We start from the raw sequence: 18,904 nt of genomic DNA on the forward strand, positions 1-18,904 counted from the left end.
AGGACAGGCAACCGTGTTATTGTGCAAATGTTCTGTTGCACATTTATTTAACCTTATCTATGGATGCCCAGACAGACGTGATGGGCATGGTGGTGGAAGCTGGTCCTCTCTTTGTTCACCCATCATTGGTGCTAACTGTAGATGAGTTCCTCCAAGTAAGTTGTTTTTGTTCTGGGGGAACAGAGATTGCCATCTATTAGGTCTGTGGGGCATTTAGGCTCCATGTGATTGGGAGTAATCCCACCACAGAACTTTTGCATATTTGGTGCAGTTGGTCAGACAGGACCATTGTTAACCAGCTGACTCCCTTCATTCTATTCTGTGGGACAAAGATCACAGGATCAGGCCCAGGGAGTCCTGGATTCCCATTCTTGCTTTGCCTATAAACAGTTGTGACACCAATCTGGGTTTTATTTTCTTCATCTGTAAAATGGGAGTGCACTAGTTTGCTAGGGCTGCTATAACAAAATTCCCCAGACTGGGTGGCTCAAACAACAGAATTTCCTCACAGTTCTGGAGGTTGAAGTCTGAGATAAAGGTATTGGCAAGATCTTTCTGTCTCTCTCCTTGGCTTGTGTATGACCATCTTCCCTCTAGGTCTTCACATGGTCTTCTTTCTGTGTATGTCTGTGTCCTAATCTCTTATAAGGATACCAGTCATATTGGATTAGTGCTCTGCATATGACCTCATTTTCCCTTAATTACCTCTGTAAAGACATCTCCAAATATAGTCATATTTGGAGGTACTGGAGGTTAGGACTTCAACATATAAATTTGGGGGGATACAATTTAGTATATAACAGGGAGTGGGGAGGTGGAACGGGGGAGCTTGAACAGTGTTTTGTTTTGTTTTTTAAATAATGCTCTGAGGAGGCTTTAGAGACTATCTCAGTTTTCCCAGTTCTGAAAGGCTTCCCAGGACATGGGATTTTCAGTGCTAAAGCAGTCCTAGGCGAACCAGGATGGTTAGTCACCCTACATATCTCCCATGGAGGCACAGGGATCCCCAGCCTGCCTCAGCCAGACCTGCGCTGCTTCTTTCAGCTTGAATTTAACAAAGTGAGATTGAATTTAACAAAAGGGTTTTGTGGTCCCAAATCATTAGAAAACCACTGGATTCAGTGGCCTCCAGGGTCCTCTCCTGATGCCACATTCTGTGATTTAATTTCATTTGCACACACCAAATTCCAGCCATTTGTCTGAAACTATTAACTGATTGGAGTAAAACTAATTTGGTTCTCATTTAGTTCATGGCTAAAAGTGAGATAAAACAAAACAGGAAACCATTAAGCCTTGCCTATTCTGAAGCAGAACTTGGTACTATTCTTTTATGATGGCAGCTGCCCTCTCTGGGCTCTCATTATGCTCACTTTATTCTCTCTCCATCTCCAAATCCTAATAGCAACTCTGTGAAGTGGGTTGCATCACCAATAGCAGCAGTTCCATGATGCAGATGAAGAAACCAAGGGACAGAGAGATGAGTAGCCAGTTCACGTCTCAGGGTTGGTCAGGGAAGGGCCAGGATCATGCAGACAAATTGACTTGAGCACAACTGTCAGGACACTGAACCCAGATGTGAGTGTGCCGGCTGGTGGAGGAACAGAGACTACACTGGCAAGTGTAAAGTGAGTCCATCTAGCTGATGGGCCAGATTCTTCTCTCCAGGAAACACATTTCACTACCCAGTACCCCCTAAGCCTGTCTGGCCTTGACTAATACTCCCGTCTGGTCCAACTTTTTGCTGTTATAGAAGCTAGGCCTGGAACAGTTCTCAAGGTGTTGAGAGGTTTTGGGGATCCCACGATAAAGAACACTGAAACACATAGAGACAAATTTATTTCCTTGCTCATTTTTTTTTCCTGGTCTTCTGATGATGTTAAGGAATACTTTGTGCTTGTCTGTAATTCCCTTCCATTATTTGATAATCTGTCTCCCCCAGCCTTTTTATTTTGAAAGCGCAAGCATGGGTAGCAGTATCTGGCTGAACTTTTGAATAACTCTTTATTGTTTTGAGTGTAATCATCCAGTAAAAAATATTAAACATATTTAATAACTAATAGCATAGGTACTGTACAGATGGCAAAAATAGCGAAACATGTGGTAAGAAAGATTTTTTGTAAAACATTGGCCTGGAGAAAAGGCTGGAATTTATTGGAATCTTGAAATGAGCAGATGAAAGGCAGGAGTTGTTTGGGGTCCAGTCAGTCTTTTGGGGTCAGCTCCTCAGCCCAGGGCCAACCTTGCCTGGGTTCTTGAGGTGCTGATTGTAGGCTCCTTTGGAAACTTGGTGTGCCTGCCAGGTGAGATCTGAAAGGACAGGTTCTTTCCGGCATCAACCCCATATTCACTGGGATTTTATTTTGTTTTGGTTTTCATTATCTTTGAAATGCTCCTGTCATAAAGGGTAGGGATGAAAACTGGATTGTTGTGCCAGGTCAGAAGGCTGCACCTTGGGAGGTTGCAGTATAGAAAATAATCAGAATTAGAAGTGCAAATTGGGATGTCCAGGATGAGGCAGAAGTGCTCATGGTCGATGGCCTCCAGGCCACTGTGTGGGGATTGGATGCCGTGACTCTTGTTGTTGGAGCCAGATTGGTCCCTCCCCTGCAGTTAGAAACAGACCAGGTTTCTAACCCTGGTTAGAGGGTTAGACCCTTCTTCAGGGAGCAACTGAAGTTAAGGGGGCTTTTCTCATGGGATTAGTCCTGGATGACTTAATTTGCCTGTCAAACTTCCTGGTGGTGCTTAAAGTACTTGAACTCCACAGGGTTGTGTTCTTATTAAATAGGCAAAGTGAGTTTGCAGCTCCTGGTTAAGTACTCAGTGTGGTTCCCACACTAGGCTATTGCTGTATAGTTGGAGTCTGAGCTTAACTAATCCTCACAGGACCCAAGACCTGGTCAGGATTGGGTGCTGTACATTGATTAATGCCTGGTGGAAGCACCAGATCCTCCTTCCTAGCAGTCTAGACTTTGCACATGGAAGTTGGAGACTGGAGTCCAGTGACCATCAGGGAGGCCTGCTCATGGTTACCAGAACCTGAGCACAAAGATCTTAGACCTTTAGCTTTCAGACTCTTCCCCGAGTAGCAACCGTTTTGGCCCTTTGGCTCCTTCCTCTAGGGGTTATATAATCTAATCATTTATAATCATTGTTTTAAAAGATATATCAGAGTCATGTTGCCCATTCCTCCACCTTATGCCCCCATTACTTACAAGGCTTCAAATACTTTTTTTGTAATCTACTTAAAAGGGGAAAATAAAAAGAAAACGTACCATAATGTTGCTAATTAAGAAATAAGAATATTCTTGTTCTGATGGGCAGCTGGGTGGCTTAGTGGGTTAAGCTTCTGACTTCGGCTCAGGTCATGATCTCAGCGTTCTGGATCCAGCCCTACGTTGGGGGGGTGGGGTGGTCCTTGCTCAGCGGGAAGTCTGCTTCTCTCTTTCCCTCTGCCTATTCCTCTGCTCATGCTCCCTCAATCTCTGTCTCTCAAATAAATAACATCCTTTTTTTAAAAAAAAAGAATATTCTTGTTTTGAAAGCCCACTGCCCCCAATCCTGTGATCTGTTGCACATAACAAACTTTTTTCCCCATCAGGAAACATCTGTATGGATTGTTTCATTATAACCCCACAATGCTTGGACTTGAGTCACTTCCAGATCCCACTGATACCTGGGAAATTATAGAGACCATAGGTAAAGGCACCTATGGCAAGGTCTACAAGGTAACCAACAAGAGAGATGGGAGCCTGGCTGCAGTAAAAATTTTGGATCCAATCAGTGTAAGTAATGGTAGTAAATTGCAACCACAATATAATTCATACACATTAAGCTTTCAACTTCTTTCCTGGTTTTAGTTATGATTTTCATGAAACCTGGCATGAAATTCAAAATGAGTCATGATTTGTCAGCTTATCTGAATGAGCGGACTTCATTTAGAGTTGAAAAATTCTTTGGATTTCTGTTTCTTGTCCATTTTACTGTGTTTTGGTTTTGACCCTCTGAGTTCTTCAAAAGTTATTTTCTAGGAAAGGGTTATGTGGTTATGTTTCTCACTCCCTTATGCAGAGTCTAGTCTCTTTCTTTTCTTTTTTTTTTTTTGGTATTTTATTTATTTATTTATTTATTTTTTTCAGCGTAACAGTATTCATTGTTTTTGCACAACACCCAGTGCTCCATGCAACACGTCCTTCCCTATTACCCACCAGCTGGTTCCCCCAACCTCCCACCGAGTCTAGTCTCTTTCTAAGTTGCAGGGTGGTCTAGATTTGTGGCATTCATTCATCTTCTTTCAGAGCACTGAACACATTGTAATGCTGGAAGCTGTCTGGCACAGTGAGGTTATAAGTTGTCCTAAGCTAAGTTGGGTCCCTTCAAGCTACTTCTCCTTAACTGCTTTGAAAATTTAGACATTTTAAAATAAAAATAGATATTTTTAGTAGTGTTATTGAAGAAGAAAGGATGTAATAAGGACATTTTATTGATATAATAATTAGAAGCTTTTATTTGGATGTGAATGCCTATTGTTAGCTATTTTCAAGATACAGTAATGACATTAAAATACAGAATAAATATATTTTATTAAATTATATCATACCTGTACCCTTCCTCAGATGTTAGACTTAATCCAGCGTGCATTTTTTACCCTGTTTAGGATATGGATGAAGAGATTGAAGCAGAATACAACATTTTGCAGTTTCTTCCAAATCATCCCAATGTTGTAAAATTTTATGGGATGTTTTACAAAGCGGATCACTGTGTGGGAGGACAGCTGTGGCTGGTCCTGGAGGTAAGAGGCCCCGTTGGGTAACCATCCATTTAAACAGAGCACCAGGGACAAGCAGATGCATTGTTGCCTAAAGAGTGTAAGATACTCAGGTGAGGAGTTGGTCCCTCCTGTGTGTCACAAGTACCTTACAGATGTGACTTTCTCCTCTGCAGTTCTTATAGGTAGGTTGTTTAAAATGTTCATGTTTCTCTGCTTCAAAGGTTTAATAACTTCTTCTCATCCAGAGTGAATACAGGAATGCAGTTGGAAAAGGCTATTTTTTTCCTTAAACCGGGAACGTTTCACAGAAAACATGTTCCAATTGATTGCAACTCATTTTCAAAAATTGCTAACCCAAGGTTTATTTGGCTCGGCAAATCTGGATTAGCCCATTCATGTTCATTAATCTTTAGCTTAGATTGGGTTCCCTTCAAACAGACTCTGAGTGTCACGTGTGGCAGATTTATTGGAGAGTTCTTACAGGAGCTGGACCTGGGTGGAAGTGAGGAAGGCAGGACTGGGCAAGGGAGACGCGGAATGGTAATATAGTTGCAAGAGGCTGCTGCCCATTCTCTGGGAGATGGAGAGCTGGGATGCTATGGCAGAGCGGTCCTGAATTGGATCTCTGCATCAGTCAGTCACAGCTGTGGTGCTCCCTTGGGAGGGGTGTTACCTAAGTGGAAACAGTTCCCTGTAGCTGGGGGAAGTTCCTGGTGAGTGGTACTGCCAGGAGCTGCTAGCAGGGAGCAGGCAGTCTTCCTGGCAGCATGTGCTCTGAAGAAGGAATCTGGGAAGACCACCACTGTATACACTGTAATCCTGCCTTTTTCTTTTTTATTAATAGTAATGAATGTGTGTATCTGGGTGCAAAAGGGTCAGTCCCTACAACTCTATTCCTTGTGAGACTGAAAATGGGAAAGACATAATAATAGCAATATATGAAATTAGTATATTAGGATAGGTCTGTTGCCTTGTGCTCACTAGGGCCACCTTGATTTGTTCTGGATTCCACTCCTCTGAACAGACATACCTCTGTGCCTGACTTCACATATGTACTCCAGCAGCACAAGCACACATGTGAAAGCTTAAGAGAGAAACACTAAAACAAGAGGTCAGGTCTCCATACATCTTTAGCTTCTTGTCCCAATCTTTTGCCTGGCTCTGAGAGGGCCTGGGCATGGAACAATATATTACTGGCTGCCATGGCAACTGTGTACTGGGAATTCATTTGTTATATTCATTTGGAATAATCTTCAGGGAAACCAGTTTGAACGTTTCTGTCAAATCAATTGCCTTCCTCAGAATATAAATATGTAAGGGGTTTTGGTTTACAGAGATCATCTTTGTCTATTTGGTTGGCTGGTTGCTATAGAATATATTCTTATAGTATCTTCTTTTGGATTTTATTATTCCTTACCGCCACCCTGAGAATATATATTTTATCCTGCCAATGAGTTCTAGAATAACATTAATTTTTAAAATCCAGCTTTTCTTGGGACATGCAAAGTATTGTTTCTAGGGTCTCTGATTATATTCTTCTTCAGCTCTTAAGGATCTCCATGTTTCAAACCTTGTTGCAATTTCATAATGGAAGAACAGTGACCAAGAAATCTTAGTTTCAGTTCGTTTTTACTTGCTGACTGATTAAGGCTCTCTATTCAAACATGGAAGACTGGAATTTCCAGAATTTTCTGAGGCCTTAAAAGGGGCCTCCCCTTGATGTGACCAGGCAGGCAGGTGGGCGGCTCGTACCTGTGGCCCCCTAAGAATAAATGCTCTTCCTGATGAGGAGTGACTGAACATCAGCCCCTCAGGCATTGGCAAGGCAGCCGGAAAGGGCTGGACATGGCCTTGAAAGATGAGAAGGAGCCCAGAACTATGAACTAATAAACCTCATGCAAGTGCTCCCTTGCAGACTGTTCCTTGTTTTTTCAGGGTGACCACAGGCAGATAGTGAGGCTACCTTGAGATACTGAATTATTCATATCTCAGCAATACAATATGCTGATATGTATGCCTTTTGCAAGTTGTTTTGGCCCGTGCCAAAGTTGGTAGGGTGGAGAACCAGATGTTGTTAGTTTTTTGTTTTTTGTTGTTGTTTTTTTTTTTTTTGTCCTGGAATGGGCCATCTTTGCCGGGCTGCTGGGTGGTTAGGTGTGTCCAGTACCTATAATATGCTTATAAGAAAAGGGACTCTTAGGCTCCTAGAACTGTCTGGAACCTTGATTTTTCTTCAGGTCAGTCCCCTGGTATTCAGTTGAAGAATAGAAGCTCAGAGAAGGAGTGACATGCCTATGGTTACATAAGGAATTACCTGTGGCAGAACTGGTTGGACCGCCACTTAAGTCACACTCACGTTTTGCTACAGCCTGTGGCACTGCCTGTTGGGTCCTGGGAACACAGACTCGGCCTCTCTGGCTGTGATCAAAGCAGCTCCTGGACACATACACACACATCCCCACACATGCAGCAGAAAGACCATGAGGGTGTATATAGCACCCTGACCATTTTGCTTTATCTGCAATTTTTTTAGGCAGCTTTACACAACAAATTTATGGTCTGTTTAATATTGTTCATCTCATTATGTATACTGAGATTAAATTTATGTTACTTTTGCTCTTCCCTTGCTGAATGAAATGAAAGGACCAGGGAGAAGCTATTCTATAGAGGAATTCTAGAGGATAGGAAAATGTTATTAATAACCCCCTTAAGTCACCACAACTCTGAAAACAAAAATAAATAAAAATATCATTTCTGAAATTCATTACTAATTGTTGGCAGAAAGTCAACACACAGTTATGTATCAGAAAGATGTGGAGAAAAGACACATATAATAATGTTTTGGAAAATTTGTGAATAAGTTTTAATCTAAATATTAAATTTTAAAAATCTGTAAGTCCTATTATCTCTCACCTAAACGAAATATAAGAATTTAGACCTTTAAGAAAAAGATAATACTTAGAAAAAATACCTAGTGTGGTGCTAAAGTATAAACTACATTTTCTCTTTTTGCCTTTTAGTGTAAAATGTTTGGCAGATAGAAACTATTAATTTTAGCATGAATCACATGTTCATCCTAAATAGTTTGAAGTTTAGAGAACATAAGTGAGTCTATAAAGTGAAATATTTATAAAACCTGATAAAAATAATTAGCTTTTTAAAAAAATCTGTTTTTTTTTTTTCTATCAGAGATCTGTGTTTAAGTTAACTAAGCTAGGCTGAAGTGAGGGGAGACATCTTTGTCCAGTTTTTGCTTTTCTTTAAGGCCCTAGGAAGTCTGGTATGGGCTGGTTATCACTGCAAGTGTCATACTTTAACCCATTTTCACCCACTGATACAGTGACATGAACCAAGTTTATCATATTAACAAATCAGTGTTGTAGCAGGGCTCTGAGGGTTTGGAACATAGGACAAGTACATTTTGGTTGGCCAGAGATGGTTAGCAAGCACTGCTTCAGATGGCGGCTTCCTGCAGTGTTCTAGAAGGAGAATAACTGGGTTGCTGGGGGGCAGGAGGAAGCTACAGGACCCTTGGGAGTGGAGAAGGGAGGAACTTTGAAATGTAGTAGTGTTACAGCCTATGTACGTGTATTGTGTGTCCTCAGCAAAAGCAAGAGAGAGAAGCTGAGGAGTGGGACGAACTCTGCCCACCCCCCATAAGCAAGTGCCCTGGAGAAAGATGAGATGGGAGGTGGGAGTCTCAGGGTCCACCTACCTCCGCACTCTGACTGGAACTCTAGGGTTGCAAGTGACACAGTTTTCATTGTTCTAGTGCAAGCCATTGACTTCACCTGGTATCAGCAAAATAAATACAATCTGCCCCAACTGTGTGCAGGAAAAAAATCTGTTGTTCTGGCCTTATTGAGAGGAGGCAGCACTAGCACAGTGCTTCCTAATGTCACAAGGCTGCAGGGTTCTTGCCTTATGGAGTCAAAGAATGAATCTTGTGGATATAAAAGGGTGAGGTGAAGTGAAAGTTTATTTACTTATTTATTTTTAATTTGAGAGAGAGAGAGAGTAAATGACCATGAGAAAGAGCATGAAGGGGAAGGGCACAGAGGGAGACAGAGAAGCAGGCTCCTGTTGAACTGGGAGTCCAACTCCAGGCTCAATCCCAGGACCCCGAGATCATAACCTGAGTTGAAAGCAGATGCTTAAAGGCCTGAGCCACCCAGGCGCCCCAAAGTGAAAGTTTATTAAGTGAAGGTGAGAGCAGAAATAGAAAAAAAATCTCCGTAGAGTCAAAGCGGTCCCAAATGCGTTGCCACTGTGGGGTTTTAGTGGTAGTCTTCTATTGAGAACTAACTGGGAAGCTTGTGACCTTGAGATTCTTGTGCCCTGTTGGTTTGAGCAAGAACTATTGATAACCCCTTGTCATTTTCTGTGATTACAATGTAGCTGCCCCCCCCCCCCCCCAAATTACTTGCTAACATTCAGGACCAGGTGATCTGGTTTGTTCCCTTATCTCTGGTTTTGTACTCCTCAGCATTTCTCCGAATTTGGGATTTCTGTGAGCCTGGTCATGTAAGCCAGTGTCAGGGGACTCAGGGCCTGCTATCTCTCCCTGCCTATACCTTAACCCTTTCCTTACTCACTAAGGCATCTTACTGAGTAATTATGATGATTCTTGGCTTTTGCTTTATGCTCCCTATTGAGCCCAACACCCTTGAAAGATAAAATCGACCGAACAAAAAGACACCGACAAGAAATTCCTCTTAATTCTGCAATTTGACTGGGTCAAATTAACATGCCAGTACAGAATCTACTTGAAAGTTGGAGCTTTGACTAGAGTAAAGTTCTGGTGATTGTACTGCATGGGCCATTCTTTAATAACATGGAGGAAAGTTGATGGCTTATTGAGCAAGGAACATTTTATTGCTTGAAATTATGGCCATCTTAGCAAATGCACATACTGTGATTGAATCAATATTGATTGAATCAGTGCTGTTTTAGAAAATAGATGTGGTACATAAATGATTTTTCTATTTTTCTTGGTTTGGAGCAAAATGCTCATTAAATTCTAGATGCATCCAGCTGCCACATTTCCTGAATGCTGAGGCTGTAGGGAAGTAAGCAGGGATGGAGACACACCTCTGTTTTTGACTCTGATGGCAGGCAGAGTGTGTGAGAAGGAAGGGCTGCAGGTGCCAACTTTCAGGGCTGGGGCAGGAAGCTTGGTTGCCTTCTTAGAATTCTAAGGGGACTGTTTATTTGATGCATTTAAATGTAATTTCTTGTCATGCTTTTAAAATGTTCATTTCATCTCACTGAAGATTTACACTGGGAAGATAATTGTCAGTGTGTCCCTGCTTTCCTTTTTTGTACAGAGGACCCAAGGTCCTTTTTCTGTAACCCACAGGCTGCCCTTTAAAATTATACTGGGGGGCTTTTCAATTTCACAGGACAGCTTCCCTAAAGGGACCGTGAGCAGTTTAATTTTATGTTTCTGTGAATCACAGGAAGTGACACAGCTCTTAAATTCTGACATTTAGTGAACAAAAGGCACCTACCAAGTAGGATCCTTTTGTTGTTTTTAAATCCACAGCTCTGTTTTGATCCTGCTATGGAAATGGCTGTTCTTAATCTCTTCATAGGTTCTAGGGCTATGAAGAAAGTTTATAAGTTGGCTATCTATATAAAATATCGCTGAATAGACTGTGTTTGTTGCAAAAGTGGCTACAGTTAAAGTAGGACTTGAGAGACTAAAATGACGTTTTGGGGGAATATTCCAGGGTTGAGTTAGCTTGGATCATCACCCAGCATTTAATTTAAATTTTCTCTTGGTAGAATTTTAATAGTGCACTTGGAGTTCAACAAAGCTTGTGCTTCCCAGAGCCAGGCTCAGGAGAGGTTCTGTTTGAAGGTGTTATAGTGCTTTGCCTTCCTCTTACTGTTTTGATGTGGTTTGAAGTGGTAGGGTTCAGAGCCAATGGCCAAGAAAGAATTCTTGAGACGTTTTTGGTGCAAAAATGTGGTATTTTATTAAGGCACAGAGACAGGACCCATGGACAGAAAGAGCTGCACTGGGGTTGTGAGGTGTGACATATAAGATTTTCTACTCTATGAAGGGGAGGGTAATGGTAGGGCCCCAGGATATTGAGTCTGTAGGTTCTGGAGATTGCTTTTTTCCTTGTAAATCATCAAGACAGTTGCAGACTGATGGAGGCGCCTGTCCTGCATGACCAGGATCTCTATCAGTTAACCATTTGTTTTTCTCTTTCATTTGTTATAGGGCAGCCAGGAGTGCCTGAGGAATGTCACATATCTTCCACAGGGGTGGGGGGTGGGGTGTTGGCTTGTGCTTTGCTCTCAGCCTGCCTTCTGCTCCCTTATCACTTTGGCTTTGGAGGATCAAAGAACTTTATTGATTTTTCCCTTACTCTCACAAGATCCGTAGGCTCTCTCTCCTTCACTGTGTACATCCAATTGGCCAGAAACGATAGCAGGTTCTATCTCAAAAAGCTTCCTATATCTGTCCCTGAATCTTCATCTTCATGACTCTTGACTTTTTGACCCTCCCTTTTTTGATTGCTTCAACACCTCCTAGCAGGTGTCAGCTTCTGTTGTCTTCCTGTTCTGTCCACTCTCCAGTCTGCTGCCCAGGTCTTCCTAGACTATAAATCTGAATAGAGACCTCTTGCCTAAAACCTGCTGATTTGTTTACCCTTCCTACCTAATGATATATTATGGTGTTATAATAGATGTGTGTGCAGTAATAAAGCCCATACTCATTAGCAGGGCACATTTGTCATTTTGTGTTCCCACCTTCCTTCCCCATCTCCCTGCCCTAGGAATCTGGTACTCTTTGTCTAAGAGTAGCTGATTATTTAGAATTCATAGATGCCCTTCCCCTTCTTATCCATTAAACTCATTTGTCCTTTAAATTCATTGTAAATGTTGCATCCTTAAGAAGATTTCACAAACTGTCTTCTCTTCACCCTGTCTCAGTGGAGGCCACTATTCCCTCTTGGTGCCACTTCATTCCCTTAGGCATACCTCTACTTCCTTATGCCATGCCCTCATTACTCATGTGTCTATTACTGGTGGTGAGTTTTTTGAGGTCAAGGACTGTGTTGTATTGAGTAATGGGTTATAAACTGGACTGTCACAAACTATTGAGAACAAAGTGGTAACTTTCTTTTCAATAACTGAACTCAACTTTGTTCTTGAGCCCCTAGCCCACCTAGAGGAGACAACTGATCTTAATTTATTCTGTTAAACTTAGTCCAACTGAGTGACTGCTTTGGAAAGGGGCAAATTGTACTATTTATATCCCATTTTCACGGTCCAGGTCAAAGCTAAGTCGTGGGGGTAAAGAGTCAGTATTTGTAGAAACTTTTCTTTCCTCTTCCTCTTCCCTTCATCCTGGATGGCATCTCTGTACAACAGATGCTAATGTAAAGCTATAACAGTGAGGACAGGGGCCTTCAATTGTGTGTGAACCTAAGTCCCTGTATTATCTGGCTTTGGTGTCTGCTTATGTCCTTGCTCCCTGATACTCCTTTTTATCATGAGGTTCTCAGTCTCTTTGTCCTTGTCATTCAAACTCTAGTCTTGTCTCTGTCCTCAAAGGGATGATAAAGTTCTGAATCTTCTGTAAGTCATGAATGAGCTATAGGGAACTGTTAAAATCCCAGCCTTGGTCAGCCTCACCCTGCCCTACTACCATTTCCCTTCAACATGGACACCTCTTCATTGGCATGAGGCTCCTATGTGGAGGTCTCCCCTTAAATTTACAAGAGAAAAGAGGGTCATAGGAAATTAAAGTTTCTGTGAAAACTGTGTCCTTATTTAGAACCCCTCAAGAGGGAGCACTGTCACTCCAATCTTGTTTTTTCAAGCTCTCCAAGCTCTATACCACCAGCTCCAGAAGAGTTTTTCTTTTTCTTGAGAACTTACCTTCTGTCATTTCATGATCATCATTTGATTTGTCACTTCTCCAGTATTTGTTCCTTGAGTATAGAATCTAGTTCAGAGAGTTCTGGACAGTTATTTTGGTCTGTTGAAAGCTTAGCTTTTAATACAGATCATGGCACTGAAAATGCATTCATGGCCCAAGAGGATATTAGATTGAATATTGAATGTTATTTGCCCTTTCAGGGTCATGCAAAACATAGTCATAATCAAATGGAATCCTTTGGAAGACAGGATCCTGGGACTCACAGCATTAGGGCCTTCAGAGTGATGGGTGTTGAATTACAAGTTATAACTGACATTGGTAGAGAGTAGATTCAAAAGACATTATAATTGCAAACTGATGGAACCATCATAGCCTTCAATGAATTTCACCGCTTTTAGGGTCCCTCCTAAATCATTTTTTTTAAAAGATTTTATTAATTTTTCAGAGAGAGAGAGAGAGAGCACAAAAGCAGGCAGAGGCGGAGAGAAAAGCAGGCTCCCTGCCAAGCAAGGAGCCCAATGTGGGACTCGATCCCAGGATCCTGGGATCATAACCTGAGCTGAAGGCAGCGGCTTAACCGACTGAGCCACCCAGGCAACCCCTCCTAAATCATTCTTGATAGTAATTTTATCATAGTTTTAAAGATTGCTAATTCTGTACTAGATTTTTAGTCATATATTAATACTTTTGAGCGATTTAAATGGTAAAAAATGGGCAGACTCAGTTCCATGTTATTTTGATTGTTAATGTATATGCAAAGTGTCTGTCATGTGTGTAACAGGGAATAATACATATCAAATAAAAACATCAACTCACCCTTTGTTAAAGCATTACAAATATTCATAATTGGAGTGAACTAGAGGTATTATGTTAACAAAGAGTTGTCTTCTTTTAGGAAAGGTGCTAATCTGTGTTCCTTCCCTCATATTTCCTTGTTTATGAAAGGCCAGTTAATTCAAGCAGCCACATCCCGGGGGGGTTGCCACGCGTCACCAGTTAACTCTTTCCCAAATTGCTGACAAATTGCCAGGAGGAAACCCAAGTCTAGAGTGGGGTCTTAACCTCATAAGAGAAAGAATGGCTCTGAGAATCTCAAAAAAGCTCTGAATTTTCTCAGAAAAAATATAAGATGCATATATAACATGCTGGCTACAATTTTAGGTTTTTAAAGATTTTTTTTTTTTTTTTTTATTTGACAGCGAGAGACAGGAGATCACAAGTAGGCAGAGAGGCAGGCAGAGAGAGAGAGAGGGAAGCAGGCTCCCCGCGGAGCAGAGAGCCCGATGTGGGACTTGATCCCAGGACCCTGAGATCATGACCTGAGCCGAAGGCAGCGGCTTAACCCACTGAGCCACCCAGGCGCCCCAATTTTAGGTTTTTAAATGTCCTGCTCAGACCAATTAAGAACCTTTAAGACAGCATGTAGCAAACCCAAACCTGCATATTGACTTCTACAGTTAGTAAAAATTATCCTTGAAAACACTTAAGTTTCCACTAAGGTATAGTATGCCTGGTTCATGTACTCTCAAATCTCAGTGACATATAGTATATAACAATATATAATATGTAACAATATGTAATATATAACAATATAGAGCGAATATGCAAGAAACACTTTTGCAGTGTTTTTCATTACAGAAAAGAAGGGCGGGGCGCCTGGGTGGCTCAGTGGTTTAAGCTGCTGCCTTCAGCTCAGGTCATGATCTCGGGGTCCTGGGATCGAGTCCCGCATCGGGCTCTCTGCTTGGCGGGGAGCCTGCTTCCTCCTCTCTCTCTCTCTCTCTCTCTGCCTGCCTCTCTCCCTACTTGTGATCTCTATCTGTCAAATAAATAAAATCTTTAAAAAAAAAAAAAAAAAAAAAAAAAAAAAAAAGAAAAGAAGGGCATAAGGTTGCTGAATGCCCATGGTTGAATATGAGAAGAGTAAAGGCACAGATGAGGCAACTGCACCCCATAAATTTGACATGCAGGGCTTCTGGCGCCTATAGTGCTGGCCCTGGAGACAGGAAGGGTTGAAATGAAATTTATTTCCTCCCAAGTGTCAATGGCATCCATCTTTGCCTCTTCTGGTCTTCTTTTTTCCTTAAAATGCGTGTGTGTGTGTGTGTCTTTAAATAGACAATATTCATGTAAAACGAAAAATATCCAGTAACTCACCATGATTACTCATGCGCTTTCTCTTTCTTTTTTTTTTTTTTTTTTTTAAAGATTTTTTATTTATTTATTTGACAGAGAGAGATCACAATAGACAGAGAGAGAGAGAGGGAAGCAGGCTCCCTGCCGAGCAGAGAGCCCGATGCGGGACTCGATCCCAGGACCCCGAGATCATGACCTGAGCCGAAGGCAGCGGCTTAACCCACTGAGCCACCCAGGCGCCCCTGCGCTTTCTCTTTCAAATGTCTAAGTAATTTGTGCTTTTATATTTCACTTAACAATCAACTTTTTGGACAGGTACTTTCACTTATAAATCATCACCCTGAATAAATACACACACATACCTTAGGTTTGACTGCATAACGTACATTTGAAGTTTAATGATTCTGACCTGGAGTTTAGTGATCTGTAAATTTACTACATCAGGTCAATAATCGGCTTTTCTTCTTAACATCTTTTTCTTTTTCTTTTGTATGTGTTCTCCTGCTGTTTCTCTCTCCTTGGCACCTCCTCGCGCAGTTGTGTACTGGGGGCTCAGTCACGGAGCTGGTCAAAGGTCTGCTCAGGCGCCGCCAGCGGTTGGATGAAGCAATGATCTCATACATCTTATATGGGGCGCTCTTGGTAAGACCATCCATCAGACTGGGGATCACATCAGAGGGGGCAATTTGTAATCAGTTGGATCACTATCGTGTATTAACAAGTAGAAGTGGCCCTGTGATATGCAAGGTGTATAACAGCAGGGTGGTGTAGCCAAATATGGACGTTGATTTGATTTTTAAAGGCCAAGATAATTGTTTTAAAATAACCATTCACATTTCCCCTTTGTCTTTCCTGTTGTTTTGTGGTGGTGGGACACCATGTAGGGCCTTCAGCATTTGCACAATAACCGAATCATCCACCGTGATGTCAAGGGGAATAACATTCTTCTAACAACAGAAGGAGGAGTTAAGCTCGTTGACTTTGGTAATGACTGCTTGTCGTTTGTTTTCTTGATGTGTGCAGTTTAGCCCAAGGCAACAATTTATTGCAGTCTCAGAAGACTGGGGCCTCTCTGCTATCCCACAGGCTGAGGGACTTTTCCAGTCAGACACAGACTGGAGAGTGGGGGTTTTACCAGATGGATCACCCTAGGAGATGCCGTTTGTTAATCTATTTTCAGCTTTAGAAGCAATTTTATTAAAGATAGAAAATAAAAGTGTTTCAAAAGAAGAATTTGATGGAAAAACTTGGTTTTCTGGGAAGAATTTCTCGTCTCAGGGCTGTTGTCTATAATTTACGTTTCGTCATTTCTTCTTTTGCATATGAAAAGAGAAAGCAGTTTGGTCTTTCAAATGACTTTTTCTAGCCTCAGGCATACTTATTCCCAGTGAGCAGAAGGTAAAATAGTCCTTTGGGTCTGGCAGCTAACATCCCTTTAAATTGTGATTATTGCTGCTACATGTGAGGCTGGTTGAACTGGAAACATTAACAAGAAATGGAAGTGTGAGAGGAAATGCAGAGCAATATCACGTAAGGCCAGAGACCTATTAAATATCTTCTTGCAATATTCATTCATGTATTGATAGTCACAAACCAATAAACCATTTGGTTTTCCTTTTTAAGCATATCGAATGCTTTAATCTTCTAAATGTGTTCAACACCAGTTAGTACTTCAGTATGGTTTTTACAAATAATGAGAAAATATTTACAGAAGCACTTTTTATTATATGTGCTGCCGAAGCGAGCACTACAGAAGCACTTTTTAAAATATTCTTTATAAGCATCATCATGGTAGGAGAAAAGATTAATGATTTTGAATATTCATTGTTTTGTTGTTAAGAAAGAATTCAGTGTTAAAATGTATTAGTGAATGCTTTGCTCAGAAGAAATTACTAAAAAATAAATGAAGTTACTTTGAGTACTGGTTTATTTAAGAGCAAGCAAAGAAAAATAGCAGAGGGATACTTTGTTTAAGTCTTATGCTCCTCCTCCTTCTTCTTTTTTTAAAGATTTTATTTATTTATTTGGCAGAGAGATCACAAGTAGGCAGAAAGGCAGGCAGAGAGAGGGGGGAAGCAGGCTCCCTGCTGAACAGAGAGCCAGATGCAGGGCTTGATCCCAGGACCCTGAGATCATGACCTGAGCTGAAGGCAGAGGCTTAACCCGCTGAGCCACCCAGGCATCCCTTACACTCCTCCTTCTATATAAGGAATGGCATAACCCTATGAATATGCTGTGGGTAACGTCAGATCTGTATTTTACACCTGGTCCCAAGGGCAGTCAAGGTATTGTGAGGGAAAGAGCCTAGAAGGATGAGGATGGGGATTACTGCTGATTTATCTACTCACTGGCTTTGTGATTTGGAGTAAGTCTCCTAATCTTGCCAGTAGAAGGTTCCTAAACATCCAGTTACTGCAAAAGAAATTTCTAGAAATTAAAAACAGAAAAGTAAAGTTTTTTTTTTTAAACCAAAATTACAGTAGAGAATTTGGCAAAATTACAAATTATCCATGGTCAATAGAGTTTAGAGAGCGCTCTTTGGATTTCTAATAAAGAGAATGCAAGCGTCCAGCAACGATCCACCAAAATAACCCATGGGTCCTTGGCAAATCTGTGTCTGATTCAGGTTTCTAAGGTCTCATCCTCAATAGTGTTAGTGGCAATGCTTGTCATTCTGTTAAGGGCTGCCTTAGATTTCTGCTTGGTATAAAGGAACACCTTATATTTGTAAAATATTTTACTATTTTTAAATTGTTTCACATTTGTTTACTTATTTGATCTTTAAGAAGAACTCTTTGTGTTAGGTGTGCCAGGTATCACTATCTCCAACTTGAGGATAAGAAAACAGGCTCAGAGTGAGGGGGTTTACTTTAGGTCATACAATTAGGAAAAGGCATAATTGGGATGGAAACAGGTCTTCTGACTCCTCATCTGGTACATCTTTACTTCTACTTTATTCACTTGTTGTATAAACAAGAGAGCTGTCTGAAGACTAAGATAGATAAAATACACAGGAATTACATTAAAATTCAGATCCTCAACACTGAGCCCTAGATAATAATATTTTTAGGCAACTTCTTTTTCCACTTGACAAACAGTTTTCTTGCCATGTTCCTAGGATTCTAGGTAAGATAAGGGATTAGAAGCTTTTTATGTCTACACACTGTTGCTCTGTTATAAATAATACATGCTGATTTTCTTCCTCCATGAAATGAAGCACCATTTTAAGAAAGAAATCACCTGAAATATTTTGGAAATATAATAGGAAAACATTTTGGGTTTAGTTCTTGATATTTTCTTTCTTTTCTTTTTTGAAGACTTATTTAAATATTTATTATTAGAGAGAGAGAGTGCATAAGTGGGAGGGGCAGAGGGGCTAGGAGAGAGAATCTCAAGCAGACTCCGCACTGAGCTTGGAGCCGGATGCAGGGCTCCATTTCATGACCCTGAGATCATGACCTGAGCCAAAACCAAGAGTCAGATGCTTAACCAACTGTGCCACCCAGGTGCCCCTTGATATTTTCTTTTGATTCCAATTTTGTAGTAATATGGATAGAAATGTTCATTAAGAAAAAAATAGTCTAGTGATTTAGATCGAGTGGTAAATAAATGTTCCCACATAGTGATGGGCAAACTACAGTGTGTCAGCTGAAACTGACCTGCCTCCTATTACTTGACCTGTGAAAAAAGAGTTGTTTCTGCATTTTTAAATGATTGGGGGAAAAAAAATCAAAAGAATATTTTATGACCTGTGAAAATTATATGTACCCATAATTAAATTTTTATGGAAACACAGCAACATTCTTGTTTCTGGTTGTCCATGGCTGCGCTTTTTGTTCTCCAGTGGCAGAGCTGAGTAGTTATGGTAGAGACCATATGGCTCTCAGAGCCTATTGATTATCTGACCCTTCATGGAAAAAGTTTGCCAACCTCTGATCTAGCACAACCCTCTGTTCACTGCTGAATTACGGTACTCTTTTCTTATAGGTGTCTCAGCTCAACTCACCAGTACACGTCTCCGGAGAAACACATCTGTTGGCACCCCATTCTGGATGGCTCCCGAGGTAAACAGAAGACATTTATCTGTTTGTTAAGTG

At 41.1% G+C, this 18,904-nt stretch overlaps 1 protein-coding gene across 1 annotated transcript in view; it reads left to right on the forward strand.

The window, feature by feature from the left end:
- The window catches only part of MYO3B (myosin IIIB), a 406,310-nt gene that overhangs the window by 15,048 nt on the left and 372,358 nt on the right, over window positions 1-18,904 (forward strand). The window contains exons 2-7 of the mRNA XM_046018212.1: window positions 2,789-2,793; window positions 3,602-3,785; window positions 4,658-4,792; window positions 15,345-15,449; window positions 15,692-15,791; window positions 18,795-18,871. Coding sequence (XP_045874168.1) covers window positions 2,789-2,793; window positions 3,602-3,785; window positions 4,658-4,792; window positions 15,345-15,449; window positions 15,692-15,791; window positions 18,795-18,871 — 606 coding nt within the window. The remainder of the gene's footprint in view (window positions 1-2,788; window positions 2,794-3,601; window positions 3,786-4,657; window positions 4,793-15,344; window positions 15,450-15,691; window positions 15,792-18,794; window positions 18,872-18,904) is intronic.

Source organism: Meles meles, chromosome 9, assembly GCF_922984935.1.
Source record: "Meles meles chromosome 9, mMelMel3.1 paternal haplotype, whole genome shotgun sequence".
Classification (NCBI taxonomy): domain Eukaryota; kingdom Metazoa; phylum Chordata; class Mammalia; order Carnivora; family Mustelidae; genus Meles; species Meles meles.